Here is a 22,921-nt window from a genome sequence, read left to right as displayed (position 1 = left end):
TTTGGGACTCCATGAGCAACCGCTCATTCGACACAAAGTCAAACCAATGGTACCGAAGGATTCTCCAGAGAGACACAGTACCAAAGGAGTCCAGTCTTCATCTCAGGTCACTGGATAGCGTCCATGTCTCATAGCCATATAGCAAGACAGGAAGCACCAGGACTCTAAAGACTTGGACCTTCGTCCTTTTGCATAGATATCGGGAGCGCCACACACCTCTTTCCAGTGACCTCATGACCCCCCCATGCTCTCCCAATCCGTCTACTGACTTCATAGGAAGTGTCACCAGAGTCATGAATGTCACTGCCAAGGTAAGTAAGTGTCACTCAATTAAAAAGAAAACTCTTGACTTGGCAGTTCCAGACCCACTAAGGCACTATACAGGCATATTGCTGTTGGTATGAAGGAGCCTCAGTCACTTTTCTAGACACACTTAGGCTGAATAATTAATTGGCTGAAAGACCTCAGTTTTAGCGTGCCAGAGAGAAGATGTGCAGCATTGTTCAGTTTGTTCTCAGTTTTGTTTTACATTTGTTATAATTTGGTTTTAAAGTCCCAAAGCTCACTCAGGCTACTGAACTTGTGATGGTAAATCTTTTACATTTTACTTAATACATAACTTTCTGTATCAAAGGCACTACTAATATTTCAATGAAATATTACATTGGTGATATTAGTGAGTTTTACAAAACTGCTAGTAATTCCTAGTCTGTGTGTACTAACCATCCACCCGTCCATCCACTTTCTGCTCCTTATCCATTTCACGGTCATGGGGGCAGCAGTTCTATGCCATGATGCCCAGATGTCCTCTTTCCCCGCCACCTCCTCCTACTCCTCTAGGGTAATACTATGGCATTCTCAAACCAGTCAAGAGATATAATCTCTCCAGCACTTCGTGGGTCTGCCCCAAGGTCTCTTCCCAGTTGGATATGTCCAAAACAACTCCCCTGGGAAGCATCCAAGAGACATCTTAATTAAATGCCCAAACTACCTCAACTGGCCTCCTTTCAATGTGCAGAAGCAGTGACCCTAATTTGAGCTCCTACTGAATGTCTACAGTCCTCACCTTGTCTCTAAGGCTGAGCCATTAAAACCCGCAAAGGAAAGTAATTTCTGCTGCTTGTCTCCATGACCTACTTCTTTCAGTCACTACTCAAAGCTTGTGACCACTGGTGAACATCTCTTTCACTTTGCTCTAATAAATAGTGCTGTAAATGTTCAGGACAGCACAGGAGACCAGGATTTGCATCCCTGGTCCTGCCTGTGTGAAGTTTGTATGTTCTCCCTATGTCTGCGTGGGTTTCCTCCTCCAATCCAAAGAAATGCAGCTTAGCTAGACTGGTGTTACTAAATTGGCCATAGCGTATGATTGGTATGTTTGTGTGTGTTTGCCCTGTGATGGCCTTGCACCCTATGCTGGCAGGGATTGGCTCCCGCACCGCCCATGACCTTGTCAGGAATAAGCGGGTTAGAAGCTGACTAGAGAAATGGAAATCTTCACTTTTGTAATCCCACCACTTGTGCTAGAGGTGTAATAATTTGTTATGATCTTCTTTAGCTCTTTGAGGGCTGAATATTTTTTTCCAAAAAACAGTTTCAGAAAAGCAATGGTTTCACACAGAAATCAACATAAAATGTCTGTTGCTGCACGCTGTGGCAGCCAGTTTGACAAGAATGTGCGATAGGCTTGCTGCCAAGCTGTCTTCACGTGGCTGAGGCATTGCAATCTGGTTTCTACCTTTTTATCATTGTTAAGTGGCACTCCTCCCTGGCAAACATTGCTGTAGGCGTATCAGCTACATGCACCCATTCAGCACCACGATTAGCTGGGGACCAGTCAATTGAAGCTGGAACCTCAATTTCGTTTTCGATCACTTGTATCAAAATCGGAGTCCGACAAGTCATAGTCCAGTTCAGAGATAATAGGCAAAACGTTGTCCACGCAGTAGTTTGCTTTATGTATTTACTTTGATCTCTCGCTAGATGTCAGTGCCATTTTTGCTGTTGTTTGTGCCTTGCTACTCACTTAAGTGCAGGGAATCTCGGTCAAACCAAGGAAGCTAACTTTCCTTCTAGCAACGAGAGTCCAGCTAAAAAATAACAGTTGGTTTTGTCACAGTTTACAGTCAATTACCATCCTCAACTCCTCCTTTTGACAAAAGTTGACATCAGCCCTGAAAGAGTTAAACTCAGGTTCATGGACGGCGTGTACTTTGCATGAAGCATATTACAATAGGGAAGCTAAACTCAGATGAACTATTTAAAATTAACAATACAATGTGTGATAGATGTCCAGTCGTGACATACCAGAGCAAGAAGAATGGAGGAAGGCAGGCTTTTCTGGACACTAGGTGGCAGCTCCCCTGGACGGCAACGGTTCCCCGGATTCCCTCAGGCCATCATGGAACATGGAGTCCGTTTCCTCAGCCCTTTTGGGGGCCGTGGGTGCCGCCAGGGGGAGCTCACAAAGAACCTGGGGATTTACATTATTACTACAACCTGGAAGTACTTCAAAGTCACGAGGACAGAAGCCTGCAGCACTTCCGGGCTATTTGAGGAATGAGGATGTGGCAGTTGACCTGGAGAAGAAACACTTCCGGGTCACGAACTATTTAAAGGACTCTGGGAAACCCAGCAAGTGAGCCGGAGTTGGGAGGGAGTGTGACAGAGCTGCTGGGAAGAGTGGAGGATTTGATTATTGATTATTATTGTATTGATTATTGGATTTGTGAATTGTGGAGGTGCGGTGCTTTGTGCACTTTATTTAAGAAACTTATTAAAATTATGGACGTCTGTCTGGTGGGTCTCATGGGGCAACAGCGACCCCTAGCGTCCGCAGATGTTTCTCTTTTCTGTCGCAGTAGGACATGCTCTTTTTGTCTCCAAGGATGCAGTTGTTTTCTCTTCAATTGTGTGATTCTAAGTTAATTGTGTCTTTTTTTATGAATGTAGTGAGAAGAACTGCACACGCAGCCATAAATGCAGTACCTCAAATGTGTTCTAGAATTTTAGCAGAGACAACTTTGCCATTTTTTCTAACATTTTAATAAAGATGCTTTGCATTTTGTAAGTTGTTTAAATGTTTATAAGGATTGTTTATTGCCAGGGATGCTGCAGTAGAGGACCATGCATTTATGAGAAGTAATGAACTCTATCAAACCTCTTCAGAAATGTAACGACATGTATCAGAAAACAACAGTTTTATCATCAACAGTAGTTTTGTCAAAAATGTAAAGAAACCGTTAATTATTTTATTTTTACCAGCAGCACAACTAAAAGTCTGCAATTAAATGAAAGTTGTTGAAGTACAGCACCACACAGGGTGCAGGCCTATACATACATGTGTCATAGATATAACACGTTTCTTTCTGCTGTCCATGCATGTTGCACATAACACATTTGACAGTTGGTGACAATTTGTCCATGTAGTCTGACAGTTGTGACAAGGCAGACACCTTGTGATGAAGGAACACCTTCAGGGTAACCAGCCGCATCAGTACCAGAGCCTACAGGTTCTACATCGACAGATTGATTGTCACTATCTCGATCAGCATTGTTAACATCTTGCAACAAATCTAGTTGTTTCAAAACCCCAGCAGCTTTTTACCTTTTTTTGCAGTAACATAACTATCCATCCATCCATTATCCAACCCGCTATATCCTAACTACAGGGTCACGGGGGTCTGCTGGAGCCAATTCCAGCCAGGCAGGAAACAAACCCCGAGCAGGGCACCAGCCCACCGCAGAACATAACTATGGACTGTCTATTTATACACACTATTTGGTTGCCACCAAAAAGAAAAAAATTCTACAGCTCTCCACTAGGTGGCACCAGCTAGGTAAACAACTGAGAAACGCAACAGCAAAGCTCACCAATGTACTGGGATGCAAATTTTCTCATACACCATATTGCCAATAGTATTGGGGACCCCCCTCCAAATCATTGAATCCAGATGTTCCAATCACTTCCATGGCCACAGGTGTATAAAGTCAAGCACCTAGGCATGCAGACGGCTTCTACAAACATTTCTGAAAGTTTCTTGAAAGAATGGGTCGCTCTCAGGAGCTCAGTGAATTCAAGCGTGGTAAAGTGATAGGATGCTACCTATGCAATAAGTCAATTTGTGAAATTTTCTTGCTACTAAATATTCCACAGTCATCTGTTAGTGGTATTACAACAAAGTGGAAGCAATTGGGAACAACAGCAACTCAGCCATGAAGCGATAGGTCATGTAAAATCACAGAGGCGTACAATGTGCAGAAGTCACCAACTTCCTGAAGAGTTGATAGCTACAGACCTCAAGAACAGTGCAGCGTAGAGAGAGAGCTTCATGGAATGAATGGGTCTCCATGGCCGAGCAGCTGCAGCCAAGCCTGACGTCACCAACTGCAATGCAAAGCGTCGGATGCAGTGGTGTAAAGTCCACCACACCGCCACTGGACTCTCGAGCGGTGCAGACGTGTCTTCTGGAGTGACGAATCACGCTTCTCTGTCTGGCAGTCCGATGGACGAGTCTAGGTTTGGTGGTTGCCAGGAGAACAGCACTTGCCTGACTGCATTGTGCCAAGAGTATAATTTGGTGGAGGGGGGATTATGGTTTGTGGTTGGTTTTAAGAGGTTGGGCTTTGCCCCATAGTTCCAGTGAAAGGAACTCTTAATGCATCAGCAATACTAAGCCATTTTGGATAATTTCATGCTCTCAATTTCAAAACATCTGAAAAGTCAATGATCTTAGCTGTCAGGTTTTCATAACCTCACTTGCATTTTGTTCAAACTCATCATGTGGGGTGATTAATTTTGTCACCTTGTCCCTTCATGCCTCGTCCAGAACAATCCCTCACTTGATTACTTGATTATGTTGACCTTTTTTGGAATTCCCTTTGGAGAAAAGCGTTTGCTAAGCAAATAAATGTAAATGTACAGATTGAAGACATGAAGCCTGCAGATCGTTGTCCTCAAGTTCATTTCCAGTCTTTCACTATCAATAGGAATTGCAGCCATCATCATTTAGGCGTGCTAAAAATAAAAGATCACAGTTATATATATTACAAGATAAGAACAGAGTTTACATTTGATTTTCTTACCATGCAAAATGATCCTTATTAATCAAAGCAGATTAGATAAAAAAGAATTTTAGGGTTGTGGACTTTAAACTCGGTGTAAAAGTTAAATATTTTAACAATCTTGTTGAACCTTTTGTTAAGTGTTTTTAGTAGCACAGGAATTGGAACCTTGGACTGAAAAGGGGGCTGTAGAAAGAGAAGGCAGTTTACTTCTAATGCTGCCATTCTGACTGTGCTTACCCACCCGGCTGTGCTGTGTGACAGTTATGATGTTCATGCTAACTGAGCCGATGTTGTAGCCTGAAGGTCTTACATCTACTTGACTGACACCCTTCTAACTTATTTGATGTAGTTTGTGTAGTTCAGCCATTTTGAGCTGGCCCAGTTTTCTACTTATTGCTTCTGTTTGCCTTGTTTGCAGTTTGCCATCTTTGATCTGATGGTGGAAACTCATCCTGTGATCTTCAGCTTTCCAACGATCTCTCAGCTGCCTTGTATTTCTTTCCTGTCTGCCTGTAAAGTGGCTTGGCTCATTCTATGTTGTTTTAGGTTTTATTTATATTTTTCTCTTGCTTTGTTAGCTGGTAGCCTCCATGGTTTGATGCAGTCTAGTTAACCTCACAGAAGAAAAAATAGCAGGTAGTCGATAGCTTAAGGGACCAGAAGGTGTCGACTGGAGCAGTTCCTTAACCTGATTTACTTGGCTTAATTTTTGAAACTTTGATAATAAAAAAAGTCAAAAGCAGTTTTAATAATGAGGCCAGTGCAATGCAAGTCCTTTTGGATGTTGGACATTTTAAATGATGGCTTGGAGGAGCCAGCCTTTTATGAGGGCTACATGTGCAGGAGACGCCAGCTCTTCCAGCACCTCGAGCTCAGGGTCACTGAACTGGAGGAATTGTTTGGCCTGCGTTATAGTAGAGAATTGGCAGACCTGGCCCAGGTGTCCTTCAGAGAGATAGTGTGCACCCCTAAGGTGGCGCAGAAGGAGATTCCAGACCAGACAGGTAGAGACAGGTGAGTCACGGTTTGAAGGCGTCCGGGGGCAGCAACCCTAGAATTAGAAATGTCAAACCACTATCAGGTCCGTGGAGCTGGACGGTGTCTCTGAAGATTCTGAGGTGGTAGGCAGGGACGAGGAGCCCCAAAGGGCCACCAAAAATACAATTCCCAAAAAGAGCCAGCTGGTGATAGTTGGTGACTCGATCATTAGGGGGATTAAAAGAGTTGGTGCCAGGCTCAAGAGTAGAACTGACGAGGTAGTCTTTTCTGAAATTCTGCCTGCGCCACATGCCAGTCCAGGTAAAACTAAGGAGATCAGAAGAATTAATGTGTAGCTCAAATCTTGGTGCAGGGTAGAAGGGTATAGGTTTATGGAGCATTGAGACTCTTGCCTTAATGCCAAAAATATCAAAAATAAAACAAGTGAGGTGGATTTGTATATAGAGGAGCAAAATTCTGATATTATAGTAATAACAGAAATCTGTTGGCTCAATAGATGTATAAAAATTAATAATTTTGATCCTGTGCAGATTTTAGAAAATCTAAAATAGTTTCAACGTTATGCACCAAATTGTTGTTTTTTTTGAGTCATTAACAATGTATGTTGTACAATCATTCCACCCCAGAAAAGGAACAATTCAAAGAAATAATCGAAAGCCCACATGACATGACATTCATGTCCATGATGAGTGTTTGTAAACTTCTGACCACAACTGTACATAAAAAAGTGTGACCGGGCAGATCCAAGCAACCACAGGCACAGTAAACTTAATGTGCAACACAGGAAAATTATTAGAAGGAATTTAAAAGGATAAGATTGAACAGCATAATGCAAGTACAGGAGTTTTACTGAACAGTCAGCATGCATTCAGAAGAGGAAGGTTATATTTTACTAACACGCAGGAATTCTATGGAGTAGCAACTAATGGTTACGATCAGATTGAAGCATATGACGTTATTTATCTTGACCTTCAGTAAGCATTTGATAAGATGCCACAAGAGACGTTGGGCGTCATAGCAAATGAAGTGAAAGTTCATGGTAATGCTTGTAGATGGGTGAGAAATTGCTCAGACACAGGAAGCACAGGGTTATGGTGCAAAGAACCTTTTCAAAATTGGTTGATGTTAAGAGTGGTGTTCCACAGGGGTCAGTGCTAGCTGCTACTTTTAATATATCTAAATGATTTGGATAGGAATATAAGTAACAAGCTGGTTAAGTTTGCAGAGAATTCCAAGATAGGTGGATTGGCAGATAATCTGGAATCTGCTGAATCATCACAAAGGGACTTTGACAACATACAGACTTGGGCAGATTTGTTGACAATGAAATGTAATGTCAGTAAACATAAGGTATTACACGTAGGAAGTAAAAATGTTAGGTTTGAATACACAATGCAAGGTCTGAAAATCGAAAGTACACCTTGTGAAAAGGATTTAGGAGTCGTAACGGACTCTACACTATCAACTGCCAGACAGTGTTCAGAAGCCTTTAAGAAGTCTAACAGAATGTGTGGTTATATAGCACCCTGACATATGGAGCACAAGTCCAAGGAGGTCCTGCTCAAGTCTTATAACGTACTGGTGAGGACTCATCTGCAGTTTTGTGTGCAGCTTTGGTCTTCAGACTACAACATAGCAGCACTAGAAAAGGTCCAGAGAAGAGAGACTAGGCTGATTCCTCGACTACAGGGGATACATTATGAAAAAAGACTGAAAGATCTGAGAGGAGACATGATTGAAGTGTTTAAAATTATAAAGGGATTTAGTACTGTGGATCGAGACTGCTATTTTAAAATGGGTTCATCAAGAATGCAGGGAAACATCTGGAAACTTGTTAAGGGTAAATTTTGCAAGGACTTTAGGAAGTTTTTCTTTACAAAAAGAACCATAGGCACTTGGAATAAGCTACAGAGCAGTGTGGTAGTAGGACTGTAGGGACTTTCAGAACTAGACTACAGGAATTAGGTAGATGGGACTGGCGAGCTTTGTTGGGCTGAATGGCCTGTTCCATTTAGATTGTTCTAATGTTCTTATGATCAGTCGAACTTAGCTAACATTTCACGACCACATGGGAGTGTGAGGCCCTGACGGGGAGAGCTTTTTCATTTGATGGATGGATGCCACTGGGGGCTTGGTTGCCATTTACAAGCACAGTATTGTCAAAGTTGGAATCCTGGTCTTATCATCTCGTCTCATGTTTTGTTTACAATTCTCAGACTTTGCGTATTACTTTTCAAGCATTTTCTCCATGTGTGCCCATTCTTTTTTAACAATATGTTTCTGAGGAAATTCCGTTGGCTTTCTTACTTTCAGGCTATTGTCTTTTTACTGTTTATACAGTAATCCCTCCTCGATTGCGGGGGTTGCGTTCCAGACCCCCCCGCGATAGGTGAAAATCCGCGAAGTAGAAACCATATGTTTGTATGGTTATTTTTAGATATTTTAAGCCCTTATAAACTCTCCCACACTGTTAACATTATTAGAGCCCTCTAGACATGAAATAACACCCTTTAGTCAAAAGTTTAAACTGTGCTCCATGACAAGACTGAGATGGCAGTTCTTTCTCACAATTAAAAGAATGCAAACATATCTTCTCTTCAAAGGAGCCATCAGGAGCAGAGAATGTCAGAGAGAGAGAGCGCGCCGCTAAGAAAAGCAAACAATCAAAAAATCAATACGTGCTTTTAAGTATGCAGAAGCACCGCGATAAAGCGGCATTTTGTAGAGGAGCGTCAGTGTCCTCTAGGCAAACAGCCCCTCTGCTCACACCCACTCCGTCAGGCAGAGAGAGTGAGAAAGATAGAGAGAATCAAACAATCAAGCACCGCGTGGGAAGCATATCTTATATCATTGAGGAGTTTTAGTTAATATGTAATACATGCTCTGATTGGGTAGCTTCTAAGCCATCTGCGAATAGTGTCCCTTGTATGAAATCAACTGGGCAAACACACTGAGGAAGCATGTACCATAAATTAAAAGACCCATTGTTCACAGAAAGCCGCGAACCAGCGAAAAATCCGTGATATTTATTTAGATATGCTTACATTTAAAATCCGCGATAGAGTGAAGCTGCGAACGTCGAAGCGCGATATAGCGAGGGATTACTGAATATCTTTTTAATATTCTTGCTTTATAATCATTTCCGTGTTTGTACAAACCAAAGTGAGTGTGTATATTTATTTATTTACGTGCTTACTTCCTTTTCTACATATTTATGTATATATTTATTTATAGAGCAAATTTCTCCTAGGGCACAAATAAAGTGTGTTCAATCTATGATCAATTGTCAGATTTTTGATTCAAAAGTTTGAACAATTTTTCCACATTTGTGCATATGCTTTCTAAATAGTATTTTTATGAACATATTCTGTTGACTTTGTTTCTTTCAGGATGTTCTCTTTTTGCTGTTTTTGTGTAATGCTCATTTATGAGCTAGTTAAAGTAGGCAGGCACTCATATGGATTGTATTGGGAAGCTGAAGATAGACATTGTCTTACATATACAGTAGAATTCTCAAATCTAGTAATTGGGTCTGTTTGTGCCACATTCTATTTACAAAATTTTGTCATCTGCAAACAAACAAACATCAATTTGGTAACTCATTGACACATTTTAGATTTTATTTTATGCAAGACACTCACCCAGATATGTCATCTATAGGACTGCCAGTCTCATTCAAAGCCTTAGTTTGCTTGGTGCCCCTCACTATCCCCCTCAGCAGATCTGCTGATGGAGAGCACTCTGATCCAGAAACATTCACTCACGAGGACCAGCAGCAGAATTAGCACCAGAAATGATAATCCGATTCGAATTCCATTTCCTATTGAATAACCCACTGAAATAGAAAGAGGAAGAGTTACTACAACAACAACAACAACATTTATTTCTATAGCACATTTTCATACAAACAGTAGCTCAAAGTGCTTTACATATTAAAGAATAGAAAAATGAAAGACATAATTATAAAACAAAATAAATCAACATTAACATCGAATAAGAGTAAGGTTCAATGGCCAGGGGGAACAGAAAAAACAAAAAAAAAAAATCCTGACGGCTGGAGAAAAAAATAAAATCTATAGGGATTCCAGACCATGAGACCGCCCAGTCCCCTCTGGGCATTCTACCTAATATAAATGAAACAGTCCAACTGTGTTTTTATTGTCAAAATCAGGAGAAATGGTCAATTCTCAAACCCTCCAATTTAATAACACACTTCACATGAACATTGTTTTCTTTCCTTTTTATCTTGGCGTAAATGTACTTTTCATTGAAATTTTTAAGACGGAAAAATGTATTTGTGCCATTTAAGGTATGCTACAAAATAATGACAATGGTCTAATGACAAAGGACAGAATCCAGGCTCCTGTGTAGTATAATTATCTCCTGTACCATCATCAGTCCACACCTTGAACCCGTCCCAATCATTCAATACATAAGACACAATGTTCCTCCGGATATCAAGAGTGAGCCTGATATGGCCGTGCAATATGTAACACAGAGAATGGAAAAGGCAGGCGGCATCTCCGGGCATGGAAACCACTCGGTAAGTGACAGTTCTTTGATCGATGGTGATCACCTCGATAGACATGTTAATGGGGGTACGGCTGGAACGGTAAAGGGAATGCGTACCTGAACAGTAAACTAAGTCTAAAATATCTACACAATAACTATAATCGTAATAAACGAACAATAAAACAGCGGAAAAGCCATGGATTAAATAAAAAGGCTGCAGTTATCAGCAGGGAGACATGAATACCGTGGCGAAGCAAGGAAGGGAATGAAGAGACCGGAGCGACGGACAGCCTTATATGGGCAGGCAGCCAATTAATTAAATTAGTGATGAGTGAGTGAGTGAGTGAGTGAGTGAGTCAGTGAGGGCTATGCTTTTTATTAGTATAGATTAACCCTACACTTGCTTCAAAACATGTGTCTTGCTTTTGTAAACAATTATCAGGTAATAATCAATGTTATATTTTCCAAAGTCGTTAGCCATTGTTCATTGCTTGACCTAACTGCAGGTTGTTGATATTGTCCTTTACTAAAGTTACTAATCGTCAAGAAGTGGCATCTATGTTGTGCCCCATTGTTTGAGCGATTATCAGGCCAATGTGGTGTCTTTTCCATTAGAATGTAATATGGCAGCATTAGTAAATATCACTGACAACTAATTACAGCTTTTCAATAGCTTAATGGCCATAAACTTATCATTCATGTAAAACAATGGGCAACATTCAGAGTGTCCGGGAGACCTGGCCATTTAAAGGCTACTGAATAATCAGGACGTTTATAGACATCAGGATCCACTTGGGGGAGATTTAGGACAATTTTCAGACCAACCACTTAGCGGTATATACTAGAAAGACTAGTGTGACAGCCTGCCTATCTATCATCATAACTCTGAATATCAGCCTACACATACGTATCTGTTACGCTTCTCTGCTCTCTAAATATTGCAGTTCACTGTTGTAGAGGTATATTCTCAAAAGGCTGATATGCCTCCCTTCCATCATAAACCAGCAGGCCTGCATACCAGCTTTTGTTACATTGGACAAGGCACATAAAATACCACTGTCTACTTATGTTGTTCCACTTCTTACGAAAGTTACGCTGCTGTTTTTTTAGCTGCACAACAGTTTTGTTTTTGCTCATATGTATCCAGTAAAAAAACTGAAAGGATTCCATTTGTACATTAGTATGGGAGCAAGTCAAAACGAGAAATGCTTAATGTGCGCAGAGAAATACAAGCAGACAAAGAGAGCCTTTGCCTTTATGCTCTATGGGAGGTTTCTTTCCTCTCTTAGTTCATCTGAGGACATCTGTGTTATGGTGTGACAGGGGAGGGAGTTCAGGTGCTCAGTGGCAGAAGCAGGAACAACTCAGAGAAGGGGAAACACAGCGTGATTGAGCAGAAGACGGCGAAAACCATGTGAAGTGTTCTTGTCATTGCTTCTGGCACTAAAAACTGTTTTGACTAATATCAGTCAGGGGTGCAGATATATCATTATGTCCTTATAATGGATGGTAGAAAATGATAAAAACTAGGAGACTGTAAGTGATACAACTTGTTTTCTAGTTTGAATCTATTGTTATAATGTTTTACTTACAGCTTACTTATGCTGTCACAAGTACGCCTCAAAAATGTGGAAGGCATGTTTTCTTAAGTCGAAACCTTTGTCAGTTTCAAGTGCAACACTTTGGTAAGTTTTAAGTCTTTTGTTTTCACTTTTGCCCCATGGCCTCCATTTTAAAACATAAAAGCAGGCTTGGTGTTTTCTAAAATTTATTAAAAAATACTTCACTTTAGAATGTAGTTTAGTGCAATAATTATAAAAAAATGAGACTTCAAAAATACTGCACTTTTATGATTCTCTAATAAAATTTTCCCAAATGCTATGGTTAATCATTCTCTCTCCAGCAAACAATGGTATAGAAATTGTAATACAAAAAGAGAAAAAGCCATTAGGCTACTTAAACACCCCAAGCTGATCAAGTATCTACAAGGAAAGGAGACAACAACAACTCTACGTCAAATCGGAGATATGCGTCACTTTCTACACTGATGAACTTGTTTGAAAGATGTCAGTTTGACTTCAGTCATCTCGATTTGATTCACATTAGAGAAATCCAACATTTATCAAATTAATGTACAGTAAAGCATAAGGTTTGTAGAAAAGCAATTGCAGTTTATATTAGAAGCACCCCTTAGGAATGAAGAACTTTACACTTTGTCGTTCCACCAGCCTGCTCTACTCTTTCTTTGTTTTGGTATTCAGGGATGTCGAAGTTAATCACATATGCTGCTCTAGTTCTTGTACTTGAAGTCAACTTCGCCTTAAAATTAAATCTCTGCTTTCTGGTTTTCATTCCTAACAGATTTGATGGTACGGAGAGTTTGTTTCTAGACTCATCAGCAGAACAAATGCAATAAACTAGTGTATATGATTTAGATTTTGTAATTATTGTCATTTTAAGATTGTTAAACACAGTTTAAGTTTATATTTCAGAGAGAGGAGGTTTCCAGTTTTCAGAACTTTACATAATGAAAGAGTATGGTTTATAAAACAGTGAGCACTTTTCATCGAGTGGGATGCAAGATTGTGCTTGTTTCACCAAGAGGGCAGTTTGTAATTGCTGCTAGTGAGTCCTCGATGAACTTAAAAAAGTAAAACTGGTGTTGTGGGATCATACAGGCTGAGAAACAATAGTGTAAGTATGGTGGAGTGGACTGAATGCAGTAGCCACGTGGAGTGGCACCAATCAGAACAAACCTTAAAGGGAACTCCAGAGTAAGATGACATTGAGACCAAGTGAAATCATAACTGTAATAATGAAAGATTTATTATTGCAGTTTGTTTTGACAATTTCTAGAACATTATTACTGTAATGTTTTCCTGTGACCCTCAGCCGTCAGTAACGCGTCACGTTTACTCGGTAGGCCATATATCAATGCCTGAATATACTTCTAAGAATGGAGTGATAAACAGGGAAATGTATTCAGAGAGAAAACACAAAATAAACAATAGAAACCAAATAACAGAACAAATTACAAATATATATATATATATCACAATTCAGAGGCACCTAACCAGGCTCCACTATCTGCCAATTTCTTTCTCTTTCTCTTCTACTCCCTGTTATCCTGATCACAGTCTGTTTCTACAACTTTAACTCCTCCCATTTCTTGGAATCTACCATTATTCGTAACGTTCATCAAAATTCATAGCCTCAAATGTCTTTCTAATCTTAATAATTTATTCTTGAGATGCTTCTTTAAGATTATCCGATTTTCAAAATACCCTTTTAATGAATACATTCATATCTATATGTACTTACACATCATATTGTTTATGTCTGTCTGTTGTTATTTTGTAAAATCTTTGCTTATGCACACCATTGTAGTGATCTTCCTTACAGGTTTAAATCCTGCATAAAACAAAGCAGGTGCTACAAACCCACCCTGTGCATTATGTACATGTGTCCAGTATAGAATCCTCTGTCTCAAAATACCTATGAAGATGAAATGTCTGCGCCCTAAGCTAATAAGGTTATCACACAATTTGAAAAGGTTAAATTTCATCACTTGAGTTAAGTTAACCTCATCTAAATCTACTGGCCAGCCCCATTAAGACAAGGCCTCTAATGCCTTCAGTCTGTGCTGCACAGGTGAGTGGCCGCTGCACCCCGCTGACCCTCCTGTTGTCACACGCTTACCTTGAACAGTCAGTGTCACAGCATTGCTGAAGTCTGTGTAATGCAGAGGATCGTCTATGAAAGCGTAACACCAGTACTTTCCACCTTCGGACTGAGCCACAGACTGGAGAGTGTAAGTGTCTTCAGTGGTGTTGTCAAGCTCATTCCACACGCCTGCCTGGCTCAAGTGGTACCAACGATATGTCCAGCCAGACAAGTCACTGTCGCTGCTGCACTCCAGAGTCACGTTATCACCAGTGTAAAATCGGACCTTCGGATTCTTTATCTTCAGTGTCACATTTTTTGTTGCTGTAGAAAAGAAGAGATCAGCTTTACATTCAGAGACTAAGATGGCAGACTCAAAAGTTTCTGCTCTAAACCTCATTATTGAAGTGAGTTTCTAGCTAACATTCAAATCCCCGCATTTGCTTTCCATTGTCAATGTCATAATTTGACTTTATTTTGATTTTTTTGTTGTAACTCCTTGGCCTCAAACATGTTAAGCTGTGCTTTTACGTGTTTCTTAGCTCAAGAACTTTAGAAATTTGACAAAAGAGAGGAAACGATTCAGTCAATTAGGCTTGTGTGTTTGGCTCAGCTATCCCAGTATCACATCCAGATACTTCTTAAAGGTACTCAAGGTGGTTTGCTCTTCAACCACACAACTCTTTTTGTTAAGAAATTTATTGGTTGGATTGATTTTTTGTTTTGTTGTTTTTTTATTTTTATGGCTTTTACGTGACACCATATTTAATTTTCATAAAAGGTGTCATTTTTTTTGTTCACTTGGTAGGTTGTTGCTATGCTTGATGATTGGTTGTGCGTGTCATATGATGTCATCGCCATGCGTGGATAAAGCTCAGCATCAAACATTTCTACATCAGCTTAGCATATAGATATCATCAAATAATTTTTTGTGTGCCTTTTAGATTAATTTGATCTTTTGGTTTTCATTGTATTTGATTATATAATTTTAATTTTGTCTCTCATTTTGGATAATACCTTGTAAATGAATTGTCTTTCTGGCTCTCATCCTTTTTAACACTGATTTTGCTTCACATTTTGGGCTCTGTTTATATACTTATTTTCTTGCTTAACTGGAATTGGACTTTGCTAATTTTTTTCTTATTCACCAGAATTTCATGGCCCCTTAACTTCTGTTTCCTTTCGTTCAGCCATTTTATTTAACACATCTGATAATAAGATTTTGTCAATGCAGCAGTGTTTAAGAATTCTCCTTCCTCATCAATCCTCTATTATTACCCTCATCTTTAATTCATTCATCACACAGCAGTTTCTAATAAAGGAACTTTTGGAGAGAATGAGGATAATGTGAGTAAACACAAGCTTGAGGATATTTCTGAATCAACTCTGCTGAAAACAATGGACACTACAAGAAGCATGAAGAACCACAAGGCCCCAATGGGAGACATGATAATGGCAGATCAGTACAAGTATGGTGGCAGGGAGATCAAGGGTGAGTTACTCACCATTATCACCAGAGTTTGGGAGGAGCGCATGCTGAGTGAGTGGGGATCACCCTACTCTGCCCATCTATAAGATGGAATCAAGGCAGGAGTGGAATATCCCTGTTGAATTTAAGATACAAGATCTTAACCAAGTTAATAGCAAAATGGTTGGAACCCTTCACCAAGAAAGTCCTGGAAGACCACCAATGTGGGTTTTACTACAGTACATCCACAACTGACTAGATTTTCATGGTCTGATGCCTCCTGAAGAAATGTCAAGAGTACAACATCCTGTTACATCAGCTGTTCATCACCTACAAGTAAGCATGTGACATTGTAGATCACAGATACCTGTACAAGACGTTTAGGAGTGCCTTGGAAGCTGATGCACATGACACTGGCCAACTCTGATTCTAAGGTAAAGGTGAAGAACGACATGTCTTGAGTATTCCAGTTGAATGGCAGACTATTTGTCCTACTTCCTTTTCAACCTGAAACCTCAGGGATTCATGAGGGGCATCATTATGAACAGAGGTGGCACACATCTCATTCTAATTGATATTGATTACTTTCTCAGACACTCTTAGTGCTGCTACATTACTGTTGTATTACCTAAGACAGCAAAACAAATAAATATATAAAAAATGTATTTCTTTTGCCATATTAGGTAATAGATCAGCAGTGTAGCACTTAGGAGCTCTAAGAATGTCTGAGAAAGTAATCAATACCAGTTAGAGTGAGATGGGGCACTAACACTAACCATTTCTTGTCTATCTACTGTAGTTCCAAGAAGAACTCCCAGAACATCACTTAGCCTCCCCCAAAATTCCTATTATGTCATAAAATGGGCAGTCACCTGAAGAAGGCATTCATTTTTGATCTGGACCTCAATGGCATCGGTGCCATACCCGTGGGCTACTTTAAACCCCTAAAATCAAAGTGCCAATGTAATATCCATTTTATTTTTGTTTTGTGTATTTACAATCAAATGGGGTTGCCTAGTTGGCACCCGAATATTTCATTGGCATCCTTTGCCTATTTCCACCCGGTCACCATGTGCAGACATTTCCAGACATCCATAGAAGAAAATGGCTTTAAAAACACAAGAGATGAGTAAAAAGCACTTTATAGGAAGTCTAAAGCATACACTGCGAGTGGTGCCCATGAGGCTGTGGCACAGTTTTGAATTAAACTCCTGGGATTGTGATAATTAATTTATACAGGGAAGCCATCAGCATTTGAAAGTTGTTTTGGACATTGTCTTGATGTCTATAAAGCAGGATATTCCTTTTTCAGGAGCACAAATGAACTGTAGAGTCATATAACATAGAAATTGTTACATAAATGTTCAAAGGTAATGCAGAATATGACCTGTGAATTTAAAATAAGATCAAACAACTTCCTAAAAATGCTAATCTGATGAACACAGAGATATAGAATGAGCTACTGGAGTCTGCATCTTCACTACTGTAAGGGAAAATAATAATTTAATGGCATGAAGAACTTTCAGCGTTTTAGGTTGCCTTGGATGACAAGTATAACGAGAAGTTGAAACACAAACTTGTTTTGGTGTGCATTGTCCACTTTCCTGTAAGGGCGATGAAAGAAAAGGCAATTGGATTTCTACAAAGAGCAGATATGACTCGTAACGCAATATGAGAAACCCGACAGGTTTTGGAGCCTCTAGGATGGGGTCCCTGTGTTGGAGCCTGCACTGATGGTGTGGCCATCGTGTCTACAAACTGGGGACGGAACACAAACATTTCCTAAGCTGTATAATGTCACTACAGTCGTCACTGTCTAAATCTGGCTCTGTGTGCTTTTGTGGCACCTGAACACATACACACTCTTAAAACAACTCCTTAGATAATTGAGAGACAGGGTCTCATAGACATTCATGGAGATGCGCTTGGTAGACAGTGCCTTGAACTGAAACACTCTGGAGTTCAAAATCAGGATCTGTTAATAAAATACTAAAATTATTAAAATAAAAGAGGCAGATTCTTTATTACAACAGACTGACACTGAGAAACGTTTTTCTTTCTTCTTGTAGAAGTTGACACATTTTTTGAAATTCAGTGAAGTTAGCTTTGCATCCAAGGGGTTCCACAATTTCACCCTGTTTAGATGTGAGTAAAATCTCAGTATTGGCTTTGCTGAATTAAGTAATAATTCATATGGGGACTTTGCTAAAGCAGTCAAAGTTAACAGAGAAGTTAATGAACAAACGCGAGGGTAAAACCAAGAGACTGGTAGTTAATTGGGGAACTCCACTAATATTAAAATTGCTACAGATCTTAGGCAAATGTGAAATAATGTTCTGGATGGACAGATTACAGCAGTGAAGTTTGCTTTACATCAGTTTCACCCTGCTTTGATGTAACTAAACTCTCAGTATTGACTTTGCTGAATTCAGTCATAATTCTGATGGGGTCTTTGATAAAGCAGTCAAAGTTAACTGAGGAGGTAATGGACAAATGTGAGAGCTAAACTGAGATTAACAGGAGAGCTCTGCTAGTAGTTAAAGTGCTACAGATCTTAGATAAAATGTGAAATAATATTCTGGATGGACAGATTACAGCAGGTTTTCAAAGTACATGTATGAGGTCATGTATGCTGCACCTGCCTGTCTCCCAGGATCCATCAATTCTGGCTCAAAAGAATTGCTAGAATCCCAATGTCTGCTATATGGATTATGCATCCAGGAATCGTAATTCTTGACATATTCTCATTTGAAAACCCTTGCCAACTGCCCTTAAAGATATAGTTCAGTGTCAGCAGATTTTCAGTTGTTCATAATATCAAGACATTTTTGTAGTGTTACATGTCATCAGTTCATCTTAGGGTGGGATGGTGGCAAAGTGGTAGTGCTGCTGCTTTACCATAAAGAGACCAGCGGTTGTGTCCCAAGTCATACCTACGTGGAGTTTGCATGTTCTCCCCATGTTTGCGTGGGTATCCTCCTGGTGCTCCGTTTCCTCCCACAGTCCTAAAACATTCAGGTTAGGTGGATTGGTGACACTAAATTGTTCAAGGCTAAGTGGATTTGACTAAGACTGACTGACTAAATGACAGTTCATCTTAACAACTTGTGCATTCTGTCGTTTGAACAGTAAGTGGCTGCCTCTCTAGTCACTGATGAGATGTTGGCCATATTCAGTTCCAAGCCCAGATGCCTACATCTGGTCTAGAAGATGAAAACCTCACAAGAAAATTAACACTTTGTGTGTGTGTGTGTGTGTGTCCTCCGTGGCACAGTAGTGTTCAGTAGCCTGAATAACCATTGCTTTACCTGTGCTTGTGAGTAACAGATAGAGAAAGGCGGTACGTATGTATGAGATTCCACTAGTTGTTCTGCTTGATTATGCTTTATCAGGACTTGCCGGTGCACTTTCAGAATGGTGTCCCTATCTTTGCAGGACGGTCAGTACGAGCCCAGGTCCCCATCATTTGCAGAGGTGACGACATCATTCAAAACAAGTTTCTGACTATGCCACCAAGTCAAGTGTATTAATAAAGATGCCAATATTGGACACCTGGGCCCCACAGATCAGCATTCCAGTGCACATATGTCTGCTGCTGGTCTTAATTCTGTTTGGTCAAATGATACATTTCATGAGATTTACGAACAGAATGGAGTAGCAAACCCAACACAACAAAGGACTGGACACACCGTCTCAGTCAAAGTGACCTTCCCCGTCCCAGCACAGAGTGCACAAGACAGAGCAGAGACGTTCATCCAGGTTCAGAAAACACAACATGCTGGAGAAGAATACTGAGAAATGTGAAACCTCATAGTTTAAACCTGAGGTCATCTGTTTGGGTCATTTCCTCAAAAGTCTGTGCAGTCTGCTGACCTGACATTACAATCAGTAACTGACTGGGCATCCATCACAGGTGAAAACTCTTAGTCTCAGATATGAAAAAAGAATTGGGATGCTTTCATTGCGGTTTAAACTAATAACAAAATAATCAGAGATATTTGGACTGCCACTTGGCCTCCTGACCAAACAAACCTGCAAGTTTAAAGCTGAATGGCAACCAGAGCACCAGAACATTACAGAATATTTACAATATATCTCCAACTAAGCTTTTCATCTCCAAGAAGTTTATAACAAATGGTGTGAAATGTCGACTTTGTCAGCCCTCCTTGGTGTGCATTTCTGTATGGTGTCTCAATGAGCTCAGCTGAAATAGGATATCAAAGTGTAAATTAATAATGTAGAAGAAGTAATTGACCCTTAAATGATTTAACGGTCCCTTCTGCTTGTGCTTTGCTGGACAGTTAGTGACCACTGCACACTGCTGACCCTCCAGTGCTCACACACTCACCTTGAACAGTCAGTAGATAAACATCTCTCAAAATTGACAGTGAGAAAGAGCCATAACACCAGTACAATCCACTATCATATTGAGTCGCAGATGGAATTATGTGAGTGGCTTGAGAGCGTTTGTAACGCCATTCAGTTACTGTAGTCTGACTCCATTTTGTCCAGTAATACGTCCCGTATTTAGAGCTGCTTAGATTGTTGCATCTCAGAGTCACATTCTCTCCGACGCCTTTACTCTGATTCCAGATTTTCGGTGTCACCCTTAAAAGATCTGTATGGAAAAAAATATCAGATTTAAATGACAACAGAAAGAAATCAGCCAATCACATCTGCTGCTTGTAAATGAAATGAGGTTTTTTTTTTAGAATTCACAAAACCTCTGGTTATGTTTTCATTTTGAACAGATCTCATGATGGGATGATTGAAGACTCCACAGTAGATTTATATCAGCCATCCAGCATATCAAATCTTTTTCTTCATCATATTCTGTTATGAGAACTTTTATTAATTTATGTTTCCACACAGGAGTTTTCTTATGTTGAGAAATTTGAACAGAATGAAACCATACATATTGAGCATTAAGAACAAAAACACACAGATATAAATGTCAATCTGTCTTCTTGATAATTTTCATATGACTGTTTATTTCTTGTATTTTTAAGGTCTAATGAGTGCCTTTTGCTTCAGGTGGCAGCACAGGAGAACTGAACAAAGAAACTGAAACACAACATGAGTGAGCCTGCTGACTACACAGCATGATGGTAAAAGAACAAGAATCAAACAAACAAACCACAAAATGCCTTTAAGATAAACATTTTATGAGAAGTGAGATAAAAAAGTTCACTGAGTAGTGAGACTGTCGTCTTTTCATTTGTGCCTCTGCATTAACAAACAGACTGACAGTAGGAATGAGTGGGACTCCTGAAGTGGACTTACTAAGTTTTAGTTTACTTCTTTACAGAGATCTCTGATTTCAAAGAGTTTCCATTTCAATGTAAAACTCCCCCCTTCAAAAACGTATAAAACCCCACATGCAGACAGAACCTCTATTTCTCCTAGACTCATATAGACAGTAAGTGACCTGTGCACATCACTAAGCTCCCACTCATCACAAACTCACCTTGAACGTTCACTGTCACAGAATTGCTGACCTCTGAGTAATCAGGAGGATCATCTCTGACAGCCAAACACCAGTACTCTCCAATGTAAGGTGAGCTCACTTCCTCTATCACGAACGTGTCTTCAGTAATGTCAGGAATCTCCATCCACTCGTTTAGCCAGCTGCTTTTAAACCAACGATATCTCCAGCCAGGTAAGCCCTCCTCAATTCTGCACTCCAGAGTCACATTGTCATATTGGTTAAACAGTTCTTTCTGATTTCTCATCTTTAGTGTGACATTTAGTTTCTCTGTAGGGAACAAAATATTAAAAAAAAAAAAACAAACGTACAGAGTGACTCAGAAATCAGAGAGCTAATCAAACTGCTGCTTAATGTCCACAAATCAGTGACATTCTAGCTAAAATGAAAATCCCTGTTTAAATATTGTCATTTTTATAACTTCTGATTGTCACTTATTTCCGTGCTTCATAATAATAATTCTTTACATTTATACAGAGCTTTTCTCACTACTCAAAGCTCTTTTCATAGTGAGTAGAAAGCCACTTCAGCCATCACTAATGTGTAGCAACCACCTGGATGATGCGACAGCAGCCATTTTTGTTCTAGTACACTCACCACACATGAGCTGTCAGGTGGTGAAGTGGTTAGAAATAGTTAGCCAATTACAGACAAGAATGATTAGATGGTCAGAATGACCCTACTCTTTCCAGTGGATCTTTTATGAGTCAGGACCTGAGTTTTATGTCTCAACCAAAGACCGGCACCATTTTTACAGCACAGTGTCCCCATCACTATACTGGGGCGTTAGGATCAAAATTCAGACCACAGGGTAAGCCACCAACACTTCCTCCAGCAACAAAGGAAGCTTTTTTCCTAAATGGTTTCCCATCCAAGTATTGGCCAGACTCGAATATGCTTAGCTTCAGGTCAGCGGCTGTTGTAAGTAAAGTGCTTTATAAATAAAGTTGACTTGACTTGACTTCAGGTTTGGGAAGATTTGTGGCACATGAAAATTAGTGGAAGTAAATGTAAAGCATTACACATAGGAAGGAAAAGTAGGATTTAGGAGTTGCAGTGGACTCAACACTATCAACAGCCAGACAGTGTTCAGAAGCCATTAAGAAAGCTAACAGAATATCAGGTTATATAGCGCCCTGACATGTGGAGTACAAGTCCAAGGAGGTTATGCTGAAGATTTAGAATACACTGGTGAGGTCTCATCTGGAGTTCTGTGTGCTGTGTGTTTTAGTCTCGGGTCTACAAAAAAAGTGGTAGAAAGCGACTTTATTGAAATTATGAAGGGAATTAGTACATTTAGATAGATAGATAGATAGATAGATAGATAGATAGATAGATAGATAATGAAAGGCGCTATATAATAGATAGATAGATAGATAGATACTTTATTAATCCCCAAGGGGAAATTCACAAAATAAGTAGTAATAAGTGTCTAGGAAACAAATCCAAATAAAAGAAAGTCGTAGGAGTGATCAGAGAGACAGAGAAAAAGGTAGAAATATAAAGTTGTACACGGAGCTGCTGGAAAGGCTGCCACTCACGGCAGCGCATATATGACTAATGGATCGAGGCTGTGACTCTAAAATGAGTTTATCAAGAACATGGGGACACAGTTGGAAACTTGTTAAGACGTTTTGTTGGAATCTTGTTTCACACAAACATTAAGATGGTTTTCTTTTCACAGAGACACATGGAGTAAGCGGCCAAGTAGTGTGGTAGACAATAGG

The 22,921-nt window shown here is 39.9% G+C and overlaps 1 protein-coding gene across 1 annotated transcript in view; it reads right to left on the bottom strand.

The window, feature by feature from the left end:
* Positions 1 to 4,011: 4,011 nt before the first annotated feature.
* LOC120518642 (Fc receptor-like protein 2) overlaps positions 4,012 to 22,921 on the bottom strand; it is a 48,759-nt gene continuing 29,849 nt past the window's right edge. The window contains exons 5-9 of the mRNA XM_039741529.1: positions 21,177 to 21,464; positions 20,058 to 20,327; positions 14,278 to 14,565; positions 9,708 to 9,901; positions 4,012 to 5,017 (exon numbers count right to left, since the gene is read on the bottom strand). Coding sequence (XP_039597463.1) covers positions 9,750 to 9,901; positions 14,278 to 14,565; positions 20,058 to 20,327; positions 21,177 to 21,464 — 998 coding nt within the window. The 3' untranslated portion in view covers positions 4,012 to 5,017; positions 9,708 to 9,749. The remainder of the gene's footprint in view (positions 5,018 to 9,707; positions 9,902 to 14,277; positions 14,566 to 20,057; positions 20,328 to 21,176; positions 21,465 to 22,921) is intronic.

The sequence above is a fragment of the Polypterus senegalus genome, chromosome 18 (assembly GCF_016835505.1).
Source record: "Polypterus senegalus isolate Bchr_013 chromosome 18, ASM1683550v1, whole genome shotgun sequence".
Lineage (NCBI taxonomy): Eukaryota > Metazoa > Chordata > Cladistia > Polypteriformes > Polypteridae > Polypterus > Polypterus senegalus.
This window is presented reverse-complemented; position numbering and strand designations above follow the sequence as displayed.